This window comes from Xyrauchen texanus, chromosome 50 (genome assembly GCF_025860055.1).
Source record: "Xyrauchen texanus isolate HMW12.3.18 chromosome 50, RBS_HiC_50CHRs, whole genome shotgun sequence".
Lineage (NCBI taxonomy): Eukaryota > Metazoa > Chordata > Actinopteri > Cypriniformes > Catostomidae > Xyrauchen > Xyrauchen texanus.
In genome coordinates this window covers 8,452,292-8,476,220 of record NC_068325.1, presented here as the reverse complement: position 1 = coordinate 8,476,220, position 23,929 = coordinate 8,452,292, and the positions used below count along the sequence as shown (strand labels likewise).

Genomic DNA, 23,929 nt, shown 5'->3' with positions numbered 1-23,929 from the left:
AGACAAAACCACCAATCAGGGCATCGCGGGCAGCAAAGCACACCACAAGAGCTCTCCAGCGACCACCCACTTCCATAAGGCACCTCGAATTGTGCAATCGAGTCGTCTCCCAACACTCTCAAACTCAGAATATTTTGTAGTAAAATAATATGTTGTATATACTTAGAATCAATCGTTTTAAATCAAATTCTTCATATTTTTCCTCATTTTTTATTTTATTATGTCATTTGCAATGCTTCATGGGATTGTAGTTCACTCCCTCATGAAAAACGATAAGTACACAGTCTTGTATTTTTATCTTTTTGCCCAATTTTCTAACATTTGTTTTGCTTCAAGTAACAGTTTGTAATCTTGTGATTCACTTCGGAGCTTATTGGTTTTGTTCATGGCTAAGAACATTTTTATGAAGGATTTTATGAAATCCCTAAGAAAGAAATGAATGTGGAGAAATACTTTTGTAACCAAGATGGCTGGAAAAGTGGTCACACACTGTTGTGCAGGCCGAACGATGAGGAGATTTACTAAACTTGTTACAGCGTCACTGTCTGTCAGACTTGTTGTCTTTACAAGAACGACAGTGAGAAATTGCCAGCTGAGTTTAACACCACAAGAGCAAGACAGGTGAAAGGGAGACAGACAGAGAAAGACAGACACACACACACTGTAAACATCACAGGAAACACCTGCTTTCCTCCTACATTTTGACCCTATTACATTTCAACTCTCCCCTTCGTTTCACTGGTAAACAAATCCGCTGTTGAGTGGTAACACGTTGAGGGAAACACTTTTACACAATGCACCGTAAACATACTTTGGTGTGAAGTCATAACATATGCCGTCAGTCAGCCATTTTGACAGAGAAACCAAACTGTTGCTCTTCTAAACTGTATGAATGGTCGCACCGTACGTGTCTGTCAGAGGTCTGCCACTTTGGGGGGTGTATGTAAAATGTACAGCAAGTGCGGTTACCTTCATGATGGTATATAACAGTGGTTCTGAACTAGTTCTGCTTGATTCAATTTCTTAAAGGAATATTCTTATTTAATACAAGTTAAGCTCAATTGACAGCATTTGTGACATAATGTTGATTACCACAAAATTTATTTCGACCCTACTTTGGAAATCAAGGTTACACTGAGGCACTTACAATGGAAGTGAATGGGGACAATTTTTGGAGCATTTAAAGGCAGAAATCTGAAGCTTATAATTTTGTAAAAGCACTCAAATTAATTCTTAAGTTAAAAGTCATGTATTATTTGAGCTGTAAAAATGTTAAACCATCATTTTAAGGTTTACGGAGTTATGTCGTCATGGCAATGAAGTTATAAAATTGCATATAACTTTACACAGAAAAGTTTTCTAAGCAATTGTATCACATTAGAATTATGTTAACATGCAGATTGTTTACATCTTGTGGCTATACTTTTGAAACAGTGAGTATTTTAACCTTTACTTATTGGCCCCATTCACTTCCATTGCAAGTGCCTCACTTTAACCTTGATTTTTGCTTTTTTGTGGTAATCAACGTTATGAGCATACAGGGTTATACCTGAAATATACTGATAAACTGTCAATTAAAGTGAAAGAATGGGGGATTGTTTGTGTTTTTACAGAAGTATCTGTCGCAGCTCGCAGAGGAAAGTCTTTTGAACTTCCACATGGAGTCCCCAAACACTGAATGAAGCTAAAGTGAGACTCACAGGAAGACACCATTGCTGGGAGATACTGAACAAAGCCATGGAGAGTGAGACAAAGAGACACCAATCAAATGAAAAAGAGAGCACTTGGATCCCCTATATCCTCAAGAATTTCAAGAATATCAATAAAACAATGAGAAATAAGAAAAACACCTTTAATTATAAAGAAACCATTCACAGTTATATTATCCATTACTCACTAACACCTATGTCTATGACACAAGATTGTGTGTGTGTGTATCCGGTGTAGTCCAGGTATTTTTATTACACTGTAAACAATGTGTATCAAAATGTGAAATGCACTGATAAGTGTAGGGTTTACATTTTTTGCATATGTGCATTGTACCTCATTCATACTCTAAAGCTTTCATATATTTTATTTTTACTCTGTGTTGGACAAATATATACTTCAGATTTTTTAAGAAGTGCCTAATTTAAAATTGAAGGGGTGTAAAATTATCCTCAGGTTAATCAGTGCATACTTGTGAATATTCTGTTGATGCGTCCTAAAGGATTGGATATTTTTTCTGTCTGTATTAGCATCTTTATTTTAGTGTTTCTTTTTAATGCAGGTTTTTATGCTTGCAAGATTCACAAAGTGCCTTATTTTAAAAGTGCAAAACATCTGTTGAACACATAAGAAGAAAAGCTATTTTTATGTAGTATGTTTCATACTATTTTTGTTTTTGCTGTTGCTGTACACAGAGCTCAATCTATACGGATACTTGAACTGGACCATGTTTATTTATCTGATTTCAGATTTATTTGTTTAAAGATAAAGCTGAGTGTGTGTTATAATATTGGTATTATTGGAATTTTATTGGAAGATTTCCCCGTTATGTTTTATATTCTGGGAATAATGGCATCCTGATTTCTGGAAGAAAACAAATCTGTATAATTGCTTCGGGTTGCTTTGGTGCAAAATTTTAAATAAAATATTTTGGAAAAGAATGCTGCCAAATTAATGGGTTTACAGAATTACGAACAATAGATTCATTGAGCGACAGATAGATGGACAGTGAACAATAGATACTTATAGCGATGAAGTGAACAATAGATAGAAAGATGCAAATGACAGATACTACAGTGAATGATAGAACGACAGAGCTAACAATAGATAGAACAACAGAGCGAATGATAGATAGAATGATAGAGCTGACAATAGATAGAACGACAGGGTGAATGATAGAGCTAACAGTAGATAGAACGACAGGGTGAATGATAGAGCTGACAATAGATAGAATGACAGAGCGAATGATAGAGCTAACAATAGATAGAATGATAGAGTGAATGATAGATAGAATGATAGAGCTAACAATAGATAGAACAACAGAGCGAATGATAGAGCTAACAATAGACAGAACGACAGAGCGAATGATAGAGCTGACAATAGATAGAACGACAGAGCGAATGATAGAGCTGACAATAGATAGAACGACAGAGCGAATGATAGAGCTGACAATAGATAGAACGACAAAGTGAATGATAGATAGAATGATAGAGCTAACAATAGATAGAACGACAGAGCGAATGATAGATAGAATGATAGAGCTAACAATAGATAGAATGATAGAGTGAATGATAAATAGAATGATAGAGCTAACAATAGATAGAACAACAGAGCGAATGATAGATAGAATGATAGAGCTAACAATAGATAGAACGACAGAGCAAATGATAGAATGATAGAGCTAACAATAGATAGAACGACAGAGCGAATGATAGAGCTGGCAATAGATAGAATGACAGAGCGAATGATAGAGCTGGCAATAGATAGAACGACAGAGCGAATGATAGAATGATAGAGCGAATGATAGAGCTAACAATAGATAGAACGACAGAGCGAATGATAGAATGATAGAGCTAACAATAGATAGAACGACAGAGCGAATGATAGAGCTGACAATAGATAGAACGACAGAGCGAATGATAGAGCTGACAATAGATAGAACGACAGAGCGAACGATAGATAGAATGATAGAGCTAACAATAGATAGAACGACAGAGTGAATGATAAATAGAATGATAGAGCTAACAATAGATAGAACAACAGAGCGAATGATAGATAGAATGATAGAGCTAACAATAGATAGAACGACAGAGCGAATGATAGAGCTGGCAATAGATAGAATGACAGAGCGAATGATAGAGCTGGCAATAGATAGAACGACAGAGCGAATGATAGAATGATAGAGCTAACAATAGATAGAACGACAGAGCGAATGATAGAATGATAGAGCGAATGATAGAGCTAACAATAGATAGAACGACAGAGCGAATGATAGAATGATAGAGCTAACAATAGATAGAACGACAGAGCGAATGATAGAGCTGACAATAGATAGAACGACAGAGCGAATGATAGAGCTGACAATAGATAGAACGACAGAGCGAACGATAGATAGAATGATAGAGCTAACAATAGATAGAACGACAGAGCTGAATGCTCTATCATTTGACAGAGCAAATTATAGATAGAATGATAGAGCTAACAATAGATAGAAGGACAGCTGAATGATAGAGCTAAAAATAGATACAATGACAGAGTGAATGATAGAACTGACAATAGATAGAACGACAGAGAGAATGATAGAGCTGGCAATAGATAGAACGACAGATTGAATGATAGAGCTAACAATAGATAGAACAACAGAGAGAATGATAGAGCTGGCAATAGATAGAACGACAGCTGAATGATAGATAGAATGATAGAGCTAACAATAGATAGAATGATAGAGCGAATGATAGATAGAATGATAGAGCTAACAATAGATAGAACAACAGAGCGAATAATAGATAGAATGATAGAGCTAACAATAGATAGAACGACAGAGAGAATGATAGAGCTGGCAATAGATAGAATGACAGAGCGAATGATAGAGCTGGCAATAGATAGAATGACAGAGCGAATGATAGAGCTGGCAATAGATAGAATGACAGAGCGAATGATAGAGCTGGCAATAGATAGAATGACAGAGCGAATGATAGAGCTGGCAATAGATAGAACGACAGAGCGAACGATAGAGCTGGCAATAGATAGAATGAAGAGCGAATGATAGAGCGAATGCTAGAGCTAACAATAGCTAGAACGACAGAGCGAACGATAGATAGAATAGAGCTGGCAATAGATAGAAGGACAGAGCGAATGATAGAGCTAACAATAGATAGAACGACAGAGCGAATGATAGATAGAATGATAGAGCTAACAATAGATAGAACGACAGAGCGAATGATAGAGCTGACAATAGATAGAACGACAGAGCGAATGATAGAGCTGACAATAGATAGAATGACAGAGCGAATGCTAGCGCTGACAATAGATAGAACGACAGAGCGAATGCTAGAGCTAACAATAGATAGAAGGACAGAGCGAATGATAGAGCTAACAATAGATAGAACGACAGAGCGAATGATAGATAGAATGATAGAGCTAACAATAGATAGAACGACAGAGCGAATGATAGAGCTGACAATAGATAGAACGACAGAGCGAATGATAGAGCTGACAATAGATAGAATGACAGAGCGAATGATAGAGCTGGCAATAGATAGAACGACAGAGCGAATGATAGAATGATAGAGCTAACAATAGATAGAACGACAGAGCGAATGATAGAATGATAGAGCGAATGATAGAGCTAACAATAGATAGAACGACAGAGCGAATGATAGAATGATAGAGCTAACAATAGATAGAACGACAGAGCGAATGATAGAGCTGACAATAGATAGAACGACAGAGCGAATGATAGAGCTGACAATAGATAGAACGACAGAGCGAACGATAGATAGAATGATAGAGCTAACAATAGATAGAACGACAGAGCGAATGCTCTATCATTTGACAGAGCAAATTATAGATAGAATGATAGAGCTAACAATAGATAGAAGGACAGCGAATGATAGAGCTAAAAATAGATACAATGACAGAGTGAATGATAGAGCTGACAATAGATAGAACGACAGAGAGAATGATAGAGCTGGCAATAGATAGAACGACAGATTGAATGATAGAGCTAACAATAGATAGAACAACAGAGAGAATGATAGAGCTGGCAATAGATAGAACGACAGCGCGAATGATAGATAGAATGATAGAGCTAACAATAGATAGAATGATAGAGCGAATGATAGATAGAATGATAGAGCTAACAATAGATAGAACAACAGAGCGAATAATAGATAGAATGATAGAGCTAACAATAGATAGAACGACAGAGAGAATGATAGAGCTGGCAATAGATAGAATGACAGAGCGAATGATAGAGCTGGCAATAGATAGAATGACAGAGCGAATGATAGAGCTGGCAATAGATAGAATGACAGAGCGAAAGATAGAGCTGGTAATAGATAGAATGACAGAGCGAATGATAGAGCTGGCAATAGATAGAACGACAGAGCGAACGATAGAGCTGGCAATAGATAGAATGAAGAGCGAATGATAGAGCGAATGCTAGAGCTAACAATAGCTAGAACGACAGAGCGAACGATAGATAGAATAGAGCTGGCAATAGATAGAAGGACAGAGCGAATGATAGAGCTAACAATAGATAGAACGACAGAGCGAATGATAGATAGAATGATAGAGCTAACAATAGATAGAACGACAGAGCGAATGATAGAGCTGACAATAGATAGAACGACAGAGCGAATGATAGAGCTGACAATAGATAGAATGACAGAGCTGAATGCTAGCCTGACAATAGATAGAACGACAGAGCTAATGCTAGAGCTAACAATAGATAGAACGACAGAGCCGAATGCTAGAGCTAACAATAGATAGAACGACAGAGCGAATGCTAGAGCTAACAATAGATAGAACGACAGAGCCAATGCTAGAGCTAACAATAGATAGAACGACAGAGCTGAATGCTAGAGCTAACAATAGATAGAACGACAGAGTGAACGATAGATAGAATGATAGAGCTAACAATAGATAGAACGACAGAGCGAATGATAGAGCTATCACTAGATAGAAGGACAGCGAATGATAGAGCTAAAAATAGATAGAATGACAGAGTGAATGATAGAGCTAACAATAGATAGAACGACAGAGCGAATGATAAAGCTAACAATAGATAGAACGACAGAGCGAATGATAGAGCTAACAATAGATAGAACGACAGAGCGAATGCTAGAGCTAACAATAGATAAGGACAGCGAATGATAGAGCTAAAAATAGATAGAACGACAAAGCGAATGATAGAGCTAAAAATAGATAGAACGACAGAGCGAATGATAGAGCTAACAATAGATAGAACGACAGAGCGAATGGTAGATAGAATGATTGAGCTAAAAATAGATAGAACGACAGAGCGAATGATAGAGCTAACAATAGATAGAACGACAGAGCGAATGGTAGATAGAATGATAGAGCTGACAATAGATAGAACGACAGGGTGAATGATAGAACTAAAAATAGATAGAACGACAGAGCGAATGATAGAGCTAACAATAGATAGAACGACAGAACGAATGGTAGATAGAATGATAGAGCTGACAATAGATAGAACGACAGGGCGAATGATAGAACTAAAAATAGATAGAACGACAGAGCGAATGATAGAGCTAACAATAGATAGAATGATAGAGCTGACAATAGATAGAACGACAGAGCGAATAATAGAGCTGACAATAGATAGAACGACAGAGAGAATGATAGAGCTGGCAATAGATAGAACGACAGATTGAATGATAGAGCACAACAGAGAGAATGATAGAGCTGGCAATAGATAGAACGACAGAGCGAATGATAGATAGAATGATAGAGCTAACAATAGATAGAATGATAGAGCGAATGATAGATAGAATGATAGAGCTAACAATAGATAGAACAACAGAGCGAATAATAGATAGAATGATAGAGCTAACAATAGATAGAACGACAGAGAGAATGATAGAGCTGGCAATAGATAGAATGACAGAGCGAATGATAGAGCTGGCAATAGATAGAATGACAGAGCGAATGATAGAGCTGGCAATAGATAGAACGACAGAGCGAACGATAGAGCTGGCAATAGATAGAATGAAGAGCGAATGATAGAGCGAATGCTAGAGCTAACAATAGCTAGAACGACAGAGCGAACGATAGATAGAATAGAGCTGGCAATAGATAGAAGGACAGAGCGAATGATAGAGCTAACAATAGATAGAACGACAGAGCGAATGATAGAGCTGACAATAGATAGAACGACAGAGCGAATGATAGAGCTGACAATAGATAGAATGACAGAGCGAATGCTAGCGCTGACAATAGATAGAACGACAGAGCGAATGGTAGAGCTAACAATAGATAGAACGACAGAGCGAATGCTAGAGCTAACAATAGATAGAACGACAGAGCGAATGCTAGAGCTAACAATAGATAGAACGACAGAGCGAATGCTAGAGCTAACAATAGATAGAACGACAGAGCGAATGCTAGAGCTAACAATAGATAGAACGACAGAGTGAACGATAGATAGAATGATAGAGCTAACAATAGATAGAACGACAGAGCGAATGATAGAGCTATCACTAGATAGAAGGACAGCGAATGATAGAGCTAAAAATAGATAGAATGACAGAGTGAATGATAGAGCTAACAATAGATAGAACGACAGAGCGAATGATAAAGCTAACAATAGATAGAACGACAGAGCGAATGATAGAGCTAACAATAGATAGAACGACAGAGCGAATGGTAGATAGAATGATAGAGCTAACAATAGATAAGGACAGCGAATGATAGAGCTAAAAATAGATAGAACGACAGAGCGAATGATAGAGCTAAAAATAGATAGAACGACAGAGCGAATGATAGAGCTAACAATAGATAGAACGACAGAGCGAATGGTAGATAGAATGATTGAGCTAAAAATAGATAGAACGACAGAGCGAATGATAGAGCTAACAATAGATAGAACGACAGAGCGAATGGTAGATAGAATGATAGAGCTGACAATAGATAGAACGACAGGGTGAATGATAGAACTAAAAATAGATAGAACGACAGAACGAATGGTAGATAGAATGATAGAGCTGACAATAGATAGAACAACAGAGCGAATGGTAGATAGAATGATTGAGCTAAAAATAGATAGAACGACAGAGCGAATGATAGAGCTAACAATAGATAGAACGACAGAACGAATGGTAGATAGAATGATAGAGCTGACAATAGATAGAACAACAGAGCGAATAATAGAGCTGACAATAGATAGAACGACAGGGCGAATGATAGAACTAAAAATAGATAGAACGACAGAGCGAATGATAGAGCTAACAATAGATAGAATGATAGAGCTGACAATAGATAGAACAACAGAGCGAACGATAGATAGAATGATAGAGCGAATGATAGAGCTAACAATAGATAGAACGACAGAGCGAATGATAGAGAAACAAAACTATAGATATAATGATCAAGTGAATGATAGATTGAACGATAGTGTGAATGATGAGAAAATGATAACTATAACAATAGATAGAATGACAGAGCAACGAAGCGATAGATAGAATGATCAAGTGAACGATAGATGGAACGATAGAGCGAACGATAATGATAACAATAGATAGAATGATAGAGCAACAAAACGATAGATAGAATGATCAAGTGAACGATAGAGCGAACCATAATGATAACAATAGATAGAATGATAAAGCTATAAAACGATAGATAGAACGATCAAGTGAACGATAGCTGGAACTACAGAGCAAACGATAGAGCAACAAAATGATAGATGGAACTACAGAGCAAACGACAGTGCAACAAAACGATGGATAGAATCAAGTGAACGATGGATAGGACATTAACGATAACAATAGACAGAATGATAGAGTAAATGACAGAGCAACAAAATGATAGACAGAACTATAGAGCAAAAAATATTGATAGACAACAATTGATATAGCTAATAGATTGAGCCACTGATAGAAAGATAGACAAAGCAAATGACAGGCAGGCAGGCAGCCAGCCAGCCAGACAGATAGATAGATAGATCGATAGATCGATCTAACATACAGTAATAGCAATAAATGCATAAGGATGGTAAGAACATTGTTTTGAATTTGTATATTAGTGATGTCCTTTCCCTTACAAAGACATTTGATACAATGATGGTTTTACGACCATGATCCATCATTAAATATTTTTTTCCCATCAACAATTATTTTAATGGGTCAGTTAAAAAATAGCAGAGTTACCTCCTGCTCATATATGCGCAAACTATTACATAATGATTACTGCCGTTCCAGTGACGAACACCGGGCGGCGGAACAAGCCGAACACCCCGTCGAAAATGCGAGAAAGACCTGCCTCATCGCATCTTATTTTTCATTGGCCACTTAATAATCCGCCTCCATTATTCTAGCCAATCAAAATGCTCAGAGGAAAGTATGACGCTATCTAGTTGCTGGGCAGAGAACACAAAATCAACATCCACTGAAAGTACGTCCGCTGAACTTGGACTACGCGATAAAGCAGGTTAGCAGGATTTGTCCTTTATCGACTATTTGTTGTTTTAAATGAGCATATTTCGCGATATATAAGAGTTTAATTTAAGTTGGGTTGCCAGCGGCATCAAATTAATCAAAAGAACAGCATTTGTTCGTTGCTCGTCCCCAGGCTTTGTTTATGTTTATGTTGCGCTCGTGCTTTTGCGCGTGCACTTATCGCCAATCATTAAATGCATACGTTTCATCGCATATAAGAAGTGTTAATTACAGTTGATGTAAAACATGTGACTTATTTGCCTAAACACTTTGTTTGGGACCGTTAATGCTAACCATTCATTGCATTGGGCTTGTGTTATGAGCCAGATGGACGAAGCTGATTGGAGCAGCTGACTGCAGTCCATGTTTTCATTTATTCCTTCATTTATGCTTTGCGTAGAAAGAAGTGTATTAATGTTATTTTTGACATTCTAGGTGCAAAGACGCAATTCATACGCTGTAAAACTAAATTTTTCTACAATGTCAACGGATTGTGAGGCATGGCTCAATGCAAACCCTGTTGGTAAGTTGATAGTTATTTCAGTTTGTAGTGGTTTTATGGCCTACTAACTGTTTCTGGGTCAGTGCTGTAGAAATATTTGGTATTTGTAGTGATAAGCGTGTGCAAAAGGTCAAGAGTAACATGTTTTTACTCTCATAAATGCTGGTTTGCTATTGCAGGGCTCCAGACTAAAAAATGACCCAAGGAGCCATTGGCTCCTAAACTAAAGCATTAAACTAAAGTTTTTAGTCACCAAATCACAGAATTGCTGTATTTAGATAGAAAGCAGAAGAAAAAAATAACAGCGGATAACTCCTTAATCTGAGGTTTAATAAAAGGGAAAAATGCATTCCCTTTTGTCTCAAATGTTCACACCCCTTTCATAATTTATACAAATATGTTAGATAAAAGATTTTCTTATTTAGTACTGCTCTTCAGAATCTACATTACAGATAATTGCATAAAGTATAGTATTCATATCAATGAATGTTTGCATCTTGTGTTATAGTTGTGTATGAGTCCCTCAATGGTCCCAAGTGTCAAAAGCTGGATCTCATATATGCTGTCAATCGATTAACATTTTTATCAAATTAATTACATGGTGTCGCAGTTAATTAAACGCGATTAATCGCATATACAAATATTTACTGAGAAAGCCCCTCATAACAATATCTCAATTTATAATGATTATACATATTTATATCAATCATTAAACACATCTTGAGATCCCTAAGATCGCATTTGCGCTCCTTCAAGTCTTTTGAATGCAAGAACATAGTACATGTTTGTGTTGTTCTGCCTACTGAAGTTTTTTCTTCACTGTATAAACTGTGTGTTGCTCATACAGCTGAAATATCACTTACTGTCCTCTGTAGTAAACGGGTGGTACTACAAGCTTGCATTTCTCTGGAATCTTCCTTATTATGGTCCATGGGCATGCGATTAATTTTGTAAAATGAATCGCACTGAATTAACGCGTTAAATCTACAGGCTTAAAAAAAAATATATATATATATATTATACACGCACACAGAGCACTGCAAAATTATCAGTCTCTTTCTGGATTTGCTATTAATGGGAATGTGTCTGAGTAAAATTATAATCATTTTGATTCTATAAAGTACTGCCAACATTTCTCCCAAATTCCAATTAAAAATATTGTCATTTTGAGCATTTATTTGCAGAAAATGACATTTCAAAATGACAAAGATGCTGTGTTTTCAGACTTTGAATAATGCAAAGAAAACAAGTTCATATAAATTTTTAAACAACACATTACTAATGTTTAAACTTAGGAAGAGTTCAGAAATCAGTATTTGTTGTAATAACCCTGATTTTTAATCACAGATTTCATGGGTCTTGGCATGCTCTCTACTAGTCTTTCACATTGCTTTTGAGTGAATTTATGCCACTCCTGGCACAAAAATTCAAGCAGCTCGGCTTTGTTTTATGGCTTGTGGCCATCCCTTTTCTCCACAATTTGGAATGCCAATTCCCAGCACACTCTTAAATCCTCATGGTGGCGTAGTGACTCGCCTCAATTCGGGTGGCAGAGGACGAACCTCAGTTGCCTCCGTGTCTGAGATCATCAATCCGCACATCTAATCACGTGGCTTGTTGAGCGCGTTACCACAGAGACATGGCGCATGTAAAGGCTTTTACGCTATTCTCCGCTGCATCCATTCACAACTCACCTTTTGCCCCATGTGACTACCCTCCATAGCAACCAGGCCAATTTGGTTGGTTAGGGAACCTGGCTGGAGTCACTCAGCATGCCCTGGATTCGAACTCATGACTCCAGGGGTGGTAGTCAGCATCTTCATCCTTCTTCCTCTTGATCATATTCCAGAGGTTTTCAATGGGGTTCAGATCTGGAGATTGGGCTGGCCATGACACGGTCTTGTTCCGTTGGTCCTCCATCCACACATTGATTGACCTGGCTGTGTGGCATGGAGCATTGTTCTTCTGGAGAGAAAAAAATGATCACCCACAAATGTTACAGTGGGTGCTCTGTGGCTTAAAGGCCTCTCCAGGTCTCCATCTAACCATTAGACGACCAGGTGGAGGATCGTTGATGGTCTGGGGGTGCTTCAGCAAGACTGGAACTGGGCTGATTCATGTTTGTGAAGGACTCATAACTCAAGCCACGTACAAGGTTATCCTGAAAGAAAACTTGCTTGCTTCTGCTCACAAGATGATATCTTACAAAACCGCATATGAACGCACACAACCCGACTGTCACCAATGGCGACATTTTATTTATTGTTGCAATCAATTATTTTTGGACGTGTTTGAGACTATTTTAGTCACAGTCTGGAGCCCTGTATTGTACATTTTCATTTATGCATTTGTCATCTTTTTTTTTATTTTAAATCTCAAGCAGATTACATTGCATTCAAGGTTTTCATTTTATTAGTGCGTTTTATTAGAATTGAATTTACAATTTTGACATCACCATATGAGTTCAGCAAGGCACCCCAAGCTCTTTTTTTTTTTTTTTTTTTTAAAGAGTAATTGCTAATGCAATACCTATTTTCATATTATATATGTTTAAAATTCTTGTACTAGATATTTAAAATCCTTTGATGTACATTCATTTTCAAAAGCTGATCATCTACATCACAGTTTGCTGCTTCCCGCCAATAGTCTTAACACAGTTGTCATCCTTTCCTTCCACAGGGGCTGCCGATCCGAGTGACTCTTTCCCCTCTGGAGACGAGGAAAGCACCTTAACTAGAAATGTTGACAATGAGGTCAATGGAAACTGGATAGCGGCCCCCACTGGCACCATTCAGGAGGCGAGACTCAAAGCCAAGGTGAAGAGACGTCTGAGGAAGAACTCCTCCCGGGACTCGGGCCGGGGCGACTCGCTCAGCGATAATGGGGAAGTGGTCCGGACTGCGGTTCCACCCACCAGTCCTAAGGGCAAACTGCTTAACAGGAGGTCAAGGATGGGGAAAGGACGAGGACTGCCAAAGAAAGGTATCCTGTTTTCTCTTAGGAATGCAGATATTTTGGTTAAACTAAAGTTCTGGAATGCACATAAATACCAGTAAGTTGAACTTGGACATCTGGAATTTGTAGCTGATTATTTGTTTTGTGCTGGTGGAAAGTTCTGGAAGTCCAGTTTTTAAATGTTGTTTCAGACATTTATGAATGTGTGTTTGTGTGTTTTGGTCTGGCTTGAGTCCAAGTCCCTGATACTTGGCAAATCTCCATTTTATCCCTGCATCCTCAACAGTTTTAAACCAATTAAATGGCAAACAAACAGCAGGGCGGTCCTTTCTGCTTAAGCACGCATATCCGCGTGCCCCCTTTTCAAACTGACACACTTCACAAACCAAACTCATCCCAAATAAACACATTTATTCATAACGGACATTCACACCCTTTCATTCACTATACACACTCACACAAACTTGTTTGGCCAATTGCTGGTCTGTTTTATAGGGTTGAATGCCCCTAAGTGCAACAGACCAGAATTGATTGGAAAAGGCTAGCCTGCAGAAATGGCCTACATATAGTCAGACAAAGACATACAGAGCTACATTAAGGATGTGAGGAAACTCTTGCTGTTGTGTAACAGTCTTCACTCTCTTTGTGTCTGAGTGTGATCATTTAATCATCTGAGATATAAGATTATTTGATGGGTAGGAGATTTAATTTGTTTTAGCAGAGACTGAGTCATGGTTGCCTCTGCTGACCTCTCTACCGCCTCCCCCATTCCGACTCCACTGTGTATGATCATCCACAATATGACATAATGGGATATTTTGTCTTTTATTCTCTCTGGCTTTGCACAGTCGACTCTGTCCACCCCATTCCTGTTACATAACTTCTGGATAAATCAGCCTGCAGAACAGGGCAGGAGTTCCTGTTTACATATTTGTCCAGAAACCTGAAATCGCAGCAAAAATATACCTGGTTTGGAAGTGCAGTGCTTTCTTCTAAAGCCTTTAGGGTTGAACACAGTAGTGCAATCCTATGCACATATGGGCAGCATCCATAAAAAGGCCTGAAAGTGGATTATGCCATATTGACAATCTTCTTTGGAGGCTTTGCACTGAGACTGAGCTGATGTTTGTAATCTATGTTGTTTTCCTAGTCAGTCTCAAAGGCCCTTAAATCTGAGATCTCGTCTGACATCATGTGAAGTAAATTGTAAAAAAAACTATTTTCATGCTGCTTACTAAGAGCTTGACACAGCTGGAAAGGAAGATAACAATGTAGCTCGCACTCTAAAAGAAAATGTCGGAGAAAAAGAACTTTTGGAAAATTAATTGAACACAAAAAGTGAGAGAGGGCCTATTTTTTTTATTTGTCCGTCACATTAAGTTAAGGCAAAAAAAAAATAACAATCAATGAATCCATTTGAAACTATATCGTCAGATTAATCTGTTATCTGCAAAATCCACCAGAGGTAGACCGAAATTACAGTTTTACAGATTAATCGTTGCCAATAGTTTCTTTTTGAAACCATTGATTATCTGCTTAATTCATGCCGATGTTTGTTTCATTCCTCTGTGTTCCTCTGATAATTGTGTTTCAAGCTTGTTTATTGTTAAACATCCCACGTTATGCATCCAATTTATTTCTGATTTATCACTGGGATTATCATTTTGGTTAAACTACATCTGGGATTTTATTCATTTTGGACTCTGGCCTCTCTGTCTGTGCTGACAGAAAATGTTGTTACATTCTATGAATCGGTCTTAAAAACTATTACGATTAATCGGTTTCATCATTTCCACCACCCTAGTTATCGGTATTGACAAAATCCACTATTGATTGACCTCTAGTCTGTTATTAGTCACTTATCCAAATAATCACTAGTTGCAGCCTTGGAGAATATGATGGGTTAGAATCGGTTTCTTTTCAGAATCAATGTGGCACTTGTGGTTAGAGCTCGCTCTACACATATCGAGATGATGTCACCAGCAGTGAATAAAAGGGCACCAGCTTTGTTTTGTGGAATTATTTCAGAGGGTAAACCCTATGTGGTTTACATAACAATGGCAGGAACAGTATGTACTTTCACTTTAGTAGGAGGCACTGAAAGAGTTGTAAATTTTTTGTTCTTGATGTCACTTTAAAGTTCTCCTTATGCATTTTATTTGTTTTGAAAAGGAATTTGAATGTATTTATGTATTGTTTTTTCTCAAATCTTTATTTTTGTTCCTTTACCATAGGTGGAGCGGGCGGTAAAGGTGTGTGGGGTACCCCTGGGGTGGTTTACGACGAAGACAAAGTCGATTTCAAAGATCCCAATTACGATGCGGAACAGGTAAGGATGCTACTGCATTCTGACTGGCAATGCTTGTTTATACGAAGGCCCAGATGGAATCTGTAGACTTCTACTGCATTTCTGAGCTGCTATTTTGACAGAATCTGTGGAAATTATTTAAACAATAACAAAAATGTGCTAAATCGTGGTAACTACATTTTGCATTCCATCCACTTTCATTTCATATGCATTAGATTGAAAAGGCAAACTTATGGTGATAGAATTTTTTTTATGGTGATAGAAATGATTTTTTATGGTGATAGAAAAGGCAAACTTTGACCTGTGAATTTGTATAACCAGAAGATGCATGACCAATAGAAGATTGAAATTCTTTAAAAATGAACTCAACTAACAACCCATTGCATTCTTCAGGAAAACTGCGTGTATGAGACTGTTGTCCTACCACTGGACGAAGAAACCTTCGAGAAGACGGTCACTCCTATCGTTCAAGAGTACTTTGAGCATGGTGATGCCAATGAAGTGGCGGTGAGTTCGTTTTTTTATGACTGTTTGTGTTGCTTTATCATGAGGGTTCAGCTTTTGACATTTGATATATATAATCAGATATAAAGGACGTTTACTCTGTTTCCACAGGAATTGCTTGCCGAGATAAACCTGGGTGATATGCGTGGTGATGTGCCTATGCTAGCTGTGTCGCTAGCTCTTGAGGCGAAAGCCAGCCACAGAGAGCTGACGTCACAACTGCTCAGTGAACTCTGTGGTCGTGTACTCGTGACCACTGACGTGGAGGCCTCCTTCCACAAACTGCTCAAAGACCTACCTGACCTGGTGCTGGACACACCAGGGGCTCCACAGGTAACATGCTTGACATAATATGCATATGTTTAAGTGGTCTATTGTAAGATGTGTATAGATGCACTTTGCCCTTTTAAGGACCTTGACAACTCTAAGTGCTAAGGCAAGCATCACTATTACTATTGCTCATACTTGGGATTAGAACTTTGAACAAACCCCTACTCTTATTGAAATTTGTGTATAATTGGTTCGTGCTATGGTTATGAACGATGCCTTAAAATTTAAGCAGTTAATCATGTTTTAATGTATCCGATATATTCAAATTAATATTTTCACACTTTTTTACATCTTAATTGGACATGACATCCAATAAAACATATTCTGCTCTCAAGTGAAATTTACCATACATTTTTCGTCAAACATAACTTCATATTTCAACTCAAGCATGCTCTTCATTGACACTTTTGTTGACTTTAACAAGTACACTAACATTTGAAAACTTTATTAGGGGCAAAATTGTTTGGTGTTGTGGAAATGACGCCAAAAGTGTAGGACAGTCTAAATGAATAGAGATTATTTTCACACAATAAATATTGAAATGGTTTTGTTTTTTTATTCTATGTTTATATCATCATATTTGTAAATGTAGTTATTTGTATTTTTATAATGGGTTTTCCTTGTTTAATATTAAGTCTGGAAAAAAGACTGAAACGGTAACATCTATACATAAAAGGAATTTGAAAATAATAAAAAATAAATTATGGCATGATTACAGCTAGTTTCCAATTAGGTTTAAATGAGTTGAAATCTGAATTTGTTTTGATGAACATCAACCCCTGTCCCATGAAATTCTCTGAAGTCGAAGAAACGCATATATAAGAATCTGAATATCTTAACAGTATTATCATTTTGGTGGTGACTTGAGCCAGTAAGCTTTCACCAAGATTTACTTTAGCAACTGCAAAGAAAAGCCCTAACAACCACCCATAACACCTTCACATAGTGGCCTGTTTTGCATTGGCAAGTACCATTTGCATTTTCTCCAGAAAAATTGACTTAATAAAAAAATTGACTTAACAATTTTGGGCACGTTTCCCCAAAACAACGTAAGCCTAAGTAGATCGTAGAAACCATTTGTACCAATGGTCTCTAAGATCAACTTAAGCTTGGGATGCTTTTGGGAAATGCTACCCTGGCCATTCTCCTTTAACCTCTATCATAACAAGGTGTTTCTGTCCACAGCACTGCTGCTTACCGGATGTTTGTTTTATTTTTGGCACCATTCCGAGTAAACTCTAGAGACTGTTGTGTGTGAAAATCCAAGGAGATCACATTTACAGAAATACTCAAACCAGCCCATATGGCACCAACAATCATGCCACTGTCCAAATCACTTGAGATCACACATTTTCCCCATTCTGATGGATGATGTGAACATTAACTGAAACTCCTGACCCATATCTGCATGATTTTATTAATTGCACTGCTGCCACACGATTGGCTGATTAGATAATCACATGAATAAGTAGGTGTACAGGTGGTCCTAATAAAGTGCTCAGTGAATGTAGAAAATGTTGTAAACTAGACGTTTAGAGGCATTGGATTAATCTGTAACATTTTGCACAGTTTTTAAGCTCCGGTGTGTCTTCCTCTGTGTCAAATGTTTATTTTGCTGAAAGTGAGTTGGCTTGTCTGCGGTTAACAATGAAAACTGTGTGGTCTCTGTGTAGAGCATGTCTGGTGGTGCAGATCAGCCAGTCAGAAGAGACTTTCGTAGAAACACCAGAGCTTGTGCTTTTGTCTTGCTGTGTGCTGGGTCAGCGCTATACCTCCAAACACCCTCTCTGCTGTACAAACACATTTACCCAACCCTCTCCTCTCATCCCTCACTCTATACGCGAGTGCAAATATTGTTCGGATGGTAGAATGTGAAAACACCAGTGATGCTGGCTTTGGCTAATTCAACTAATTCCGTAATTCACTGACATACGAGGTGTATTACTGCATTATCTGAAATGTTCTCTTTATGGTAGAACACACAAAATACCAGTGGCATTTCAAAAATATGCCATTGCTCATTTCCAAAGTCTCGATAAGGAACTTTGGGGTTGTTTTATTTTTTCAAGTGAACTTCTGCTGCTTTAACTGATTTCAGTTCCTTTTTTGGAATCAATGAGCTCATGGGGCCTGAGGCACATTTGCTTTGAGTGGAAAGCTCCACCTAGATTGGAAAATAATAAAATCCAATACCTGTTTCTTGTTTTACAGATGCTTGGCCAGTTTATTGCTCGAGCAGTTGCGGACAACATCCTGCTAAAAGGTTTCATAGATGGCTACAAAGGACGAGTGGATTGTGACTATGCCAGGTATTTATGATGTTTTAATTAAGTGTGTAATTTTGTTGACATTAAAATACTTTCTCCTGTAAGTCATTATAGCTTAGTCCTAGAAGTAATTTTTAGGTTTATTCCACCGGAAATTACAGCTGATGTAATTTCTGTGTTCCTAGCGCCACCAAACGATATTGCAAAAATAAACAAAACAGCTTTCTGAATACGCCCCTCCCTCCTTCCGTTGATCAAAAAACAGATATTCCTGCCCCCAAATCATGCTATTGAGTCAATGTTATTGTCTCTCTTGAGTCAGGTTGCTCAAATCAAACTTTCCATTTTTGATAGCACCATAGTGTTTACAGCTTTCTAGAAAATGAACTTCTTCTGAATGGTATACTTATAGTTGTCTCTGAATATTAAACTGGGATAGGAGTATGTCAAGTATTTTGACACTGAAAAAGTTACATAAGCTTTAAAATGTTTTTTTGAGGATCTCAACCAGCCCGACATAGAAAATTGGCTCAACCAATGGAGTGAGATGGGGTGGGACTATCTGTTTGGTGACCAATGGCAGATGAGGGAATGTCGAGAAACCTTTTTTTTTAAAGCAGAAGTTATTTGTGCAGTAGATTGCAATGGTTGGTTTCCGTAAGAAAAAAAAAAATTTTTCCATAGGGGAATTGATTTTTAACGATAAACGTATAAACCTTTAAAGACAGACCTACGGTGAGTCTGATGTTGTGAATCAATGGCATATGCGTAGACAGAAGCCATCACTCTGTTATTTCAACTTCATTTAAAAAAAAAAATCTGTTTAATAGTGGAATTCCTAAATTACAAAATTACAAAAATAAAGAACTAAATTACACGTGAATCCTGAAGAGAGAAATTTACCAGAGAATTGCGACAAACCAAGCGCACCAAAACAGCTCTGCAGAAACCAGCCACTCCCATGACGCACTGTGAATGAAGCAATCCAGTCAAACTCTTAAACTACATAAATGTTTTGTAATAATACTTGTCAATAGTTTCATATTTTTCCATTGTTTTTAATTCGATAACAGGATTAGCAATGCTTCATGGGATTGTAGTTCATTCCCTCATTACAGACGTTAAGTACACATTCTCTGTAACTTTGCTTTGATGCAAAAAGAATTAAAAAATCAGACAAAGTTTGATGTTTGTTTGATTTGTCAGAGCTGCTCTGGATCGGGCAGCCGTGCTGCTGAGAATGAGCCGATGGAACGGCCTTCGCATCGACAACCTCTGGGGCTCGGGCGGTGGCCAGAGGCCTGTCAATCAACTCATCAAAGAGGCAAGAATGCACCCATTCACCGGCTAAATTACATAACGTTGTACTTTTGTTTTTGAAAGGGCGAGCTGGAAGACTTAACAGTACAATAAGCATCAGCATATTCATTCAGCCTCAATAACTCGAATGTATGTGAAATGTCACTGATGGATTGCGCAATCGTTGTTGTTGCAGGTTACTCTCTTGCTAAAAGAGTACCTGTTGTCAGGTGACTCATTGGAGGCCGAACGGTGCCTGCGAGAACTGGAAGTCCCACATTTCCATCATGAGTTTGTTTATGAGGTAAGAATACCAACAAAAAAGCTGTTTAGGATACGGTAAAGCCTCAAATGATGATTCTGTTTTCATGATGTTGCTCTTTTTCCATAACTTTTACAGGCAATTATCATGGTGCTGGAATCTAAAGGCGACAGAACGCTTCAAATGATTCTACAGTTGCTGAAGTCTCTCTGCGCCTCAACAGTCATCACTGTGGATCAATTGAGACGGGTATGGTGCCATCTGCTGGTCATCTGAATTATTATGGCTTTAAATGTCCTTCTCTAATTTGAACATCCTCCTCATACAGGGATTCGAGAGGGTCTACCTCGATATGGCAGATATTAGTATTGATGTACCATGTGCTTCCGCGCTCTTGGAGAAGTTTGTGGAACAGAGCTTTAACGCTGGAGTCATCAACAAAAAACTCAGAGACCTCTGTCCTTGTCGGTGAGTTGAACACTTTAACTGTTGCTCATACTTGCAACAAACCCCTAACCCTTAGTAGTAAACTTTGTGTAACTTGCAATGGAAGTGAATGGGGCCAGTCCATAAACATTTAAATTATTTTATTTTTTTTTTCAAAAGTATAGCCACAAGATGTAAACGTTATACGTGCTACGTGATTTTAATGTGATAAAATCGTAACGGCATTACATTGTTTACCAGATTACAGGGTTTACTGCCATTACAACCAATTTGTAGTAGTGGATATAACTTTACATGGATAAGTAATTTTATGACATTAAAATCATGTTAACGCATATAATGCTTACGTCTTGTGGCTGTGCTTGAAAAACAACAACTGTATTTTAACACTTTCGGATTGGCCCCATTCACTTCCACTGTAAGTGTCTTACTGTAACTGCAATTTTATTTTTAGTGGTAATCAATATTATGCCACAAATACTGTCATTTTGACCGTAACTTTGGAATTGAAACCATTACTTTTCCTCTGATTCCAGGGGCCGAAAGAGGTTCATCAGCGAAGGAGATGGCGGGCGCCTTAAAATCGAAACTTACGGAGTTTAGGACTCCCACAAGCCATTTTCATGGCAGCTTCTCCAGTTTTAACTGTAATTGGAGCTTTATATTTCTTTAAGTTGCTTGTATTTGTCTTGAACATTTGAGAAGTACTAAACTTTCCTCCTGTCAGAACACAATTGGGCCAAAGTGCCAGGCACTTTTAAATCTGAAGATGTAATCATACAATCCTTCTGATATGTGACTTGTATAAGCTAATCCTGAAAGTGCCACACTTATAATGACTTAAGTCATTCCATGTTTTGTATTCCTGAGTTCACTGCCACTCCTGTTCTCCAGTTGGCAGTGTTTGTAGAGACTTGTGTACAGCGCTTTATAAATGGAATTGAGAGGACATGTTCCAAGTTCAAAGCTCTTTCTCCCTGGGCTGCTTTTTTTTTTTTTTTTTTTTTTGTATACTGTGTTTGAGTTAATTTTCCCTTTTATTTTTCTCGTTGAACTTTCAAGGATGTCATATCGGTGGGTCACTGTAGAAAGGGCCAAAACTGAGCAATGTAAAGCAGCAGGGATAATTTCACAGAACAGTGTCAAGAACATTTATTTTTATATTTCAGTAGAGTGCTGGGTGTGAAATGTACCTAACTTGCTCTTAGTTTAAAATGGTTGACAAATAAATAAAAATGATCATGTTCCTGTTGTCATCACTGATTATGTGGGATTTTGTGAAAGTAACCGGGGGAATCTCAGAAAAAAATGTCCAGGTCATTTTGCTGTAATAATTTTGATAATTAATTATGGTTGTCTGAACATTTAGTTGTTATTTTAGTTTTACTCTTAAGGCTGATGTTAATGCATTAACCATATTTGAATGATACCAGTAAATTACGTTAAATCTCTCAGGGCAATATAGTGGCATTTTTGTTTAACTTTTTTTGATGATTTAATTTAATTTTTTTTTTTTTTAGACATCATGTTTGACGTTTTATTTTGCATTAAGAAAATTAAGCTAAGTATTGGGACGCCTTGTTTATTGTGACATTGACAATAAAGCCCCCACCCCTAACCTCATTACTGTAAAATGAAAAAAGAGAGATGCAATCCCTTCAAAATAAACAGTTTTAAAGAGAAATGTATTTCTCAAACTGTAATGAGCTTACAAACTAGAAAGAATATAAAGCCCTGTGCAGAAACAAAATGTCATGCCATTCTTGACAAACGCCTTCACAGTGATGTCAGAGCAGTTAATTACATTATATTTACAACCAAAAGCATAAATAAGCTAATGCGAGAATATACTGTATATCTATCAAATGAACAAACAAAATGATAGATTCAATCTGACAGTTCATTGTTGCAATAAGGTTCAGTAGACCATACATGAATTTTGAAGACTATATGATATGTGCTGATATTAGGTTGTACATATATATATATATATATATATATATATATATATAAAACATTCAGAATAAAAAAAAAATATTTTAAGATTTACGCATTTCAATTTCAAATTTAAATAAAATAAATATTTTAAGTTTTATTAATAAAATTGTGTTTAACACAAGGCTACACAATTCAATTTGATGGAATTTTGTTATGAAATTTAAATGTGTTAATATAAAAAAATAAGCTAAAATATTTTCTTGACTGAACAGTTAAATGTGTTTGGCTAATGCATGTGATGCATAAAAGTAGCTTTCATTTAGTACTGCATTTTTTATATATGAAGCTATTTGATATTACAAATATGTACATAAAAATAAGGACCAAAAAAGGACATAAAGGCAGCAGTAAAGTAATATGTATGACTCCAATGGTTAAAACTATGTCTTCTGAAGCAATCCAATCAGTTTTGTGTGAGAATAGTGACATCAGCAGTCTCCTAGCCAATCATGATTTCAAGCTCAATTACACTTCACAGTGCTAGATGCATTCTAGATGGTGCCAGGAAGTGTAAGCAGACTTGAACTCTTGGAGACCTGAGCTTGAAATCTAGTGTTAGGAAACTACTTGTGTCAAGATTTAAAGTGAAAAAGAAATTAATTTTTTTTGTCTGTTCTAATCAATAAGCTATTAGAAAGTCTTACGCATAACCTTGTATGTACTGCATGTATGCCTTGAATTGTATGGACATAAGCAGATCATGTCTCTAAAATGTTTTATTTGTGCTCTGTCATACAAATTTGAGACCACTTAAGGGTGAGTAAATGAAGAGCAAATTATAATTATTGGGTGAACTATTTCTTTAGAACCATACTGGACAATGTTATGATGTCAGAGCCTTATTATATGAAAATGTCATGTATCTCTGTAAGATATATCATTCACTTC

The 23,929-nt window shown here is 37.2% G+C and overlaps 2 protein-coding genes across 2 annotated transcripts in view; both read left to right on the top strand.

The window, feature by feature from the left end:
• Nucleotides 1–2,610, top strand: part of LOC127641291 (RNA-binding protein 20-like) — a 38,413-nt gene extending 35,803 nt beyond the window's left edge. The window contains exon 14 of the mRNA XM_052124195.1: nt 1,614–2,610. Within this exon, the coding sequence (XP_051980155.1) occupies nt 1,614–1,682 (69 nt within the window). The 3' untranslated portion in view covers nt 1,683–2,610. The remainder of the gene's footprint in view (nt 1–1,613) is intronic.
• Nucleotides 2,611–10,091: 7,481 nt separating this feature from the next.
• Nucleotides 10,092–22,300, top strand: LOC127641140 (programmed cell death protein 4-like). The gene is made up of 12 exons (XM_052123929.1): nt 10,092–10,161; nt 10,605–10,692; nt 13,351–13,653; nt 15,861–15,955; nt 16,328–16,441; nt 16,550–16,771; nt 18,980–19,077; nt 20,242–20,359; nt 20,531–20,638; nt 20,735–20,845; nt 20,925–21,064; nt 21,580–22,300. Exons 2-12 carry the CDS (start codon nt 10,650–10,652, stop codon nt 21,644–21,646), a joined length of 1,419 nt encoding a protein of 472 aa, XP_051979889.1. The 5' UTR covers nt 10,092–10,161; nt 10,605–10,649; the 3' UTR covers nt 21,647–22,300.
• The last annotated feature ends 1,629 nt before the right edge of the window (nt 22,301–23,929 follow it).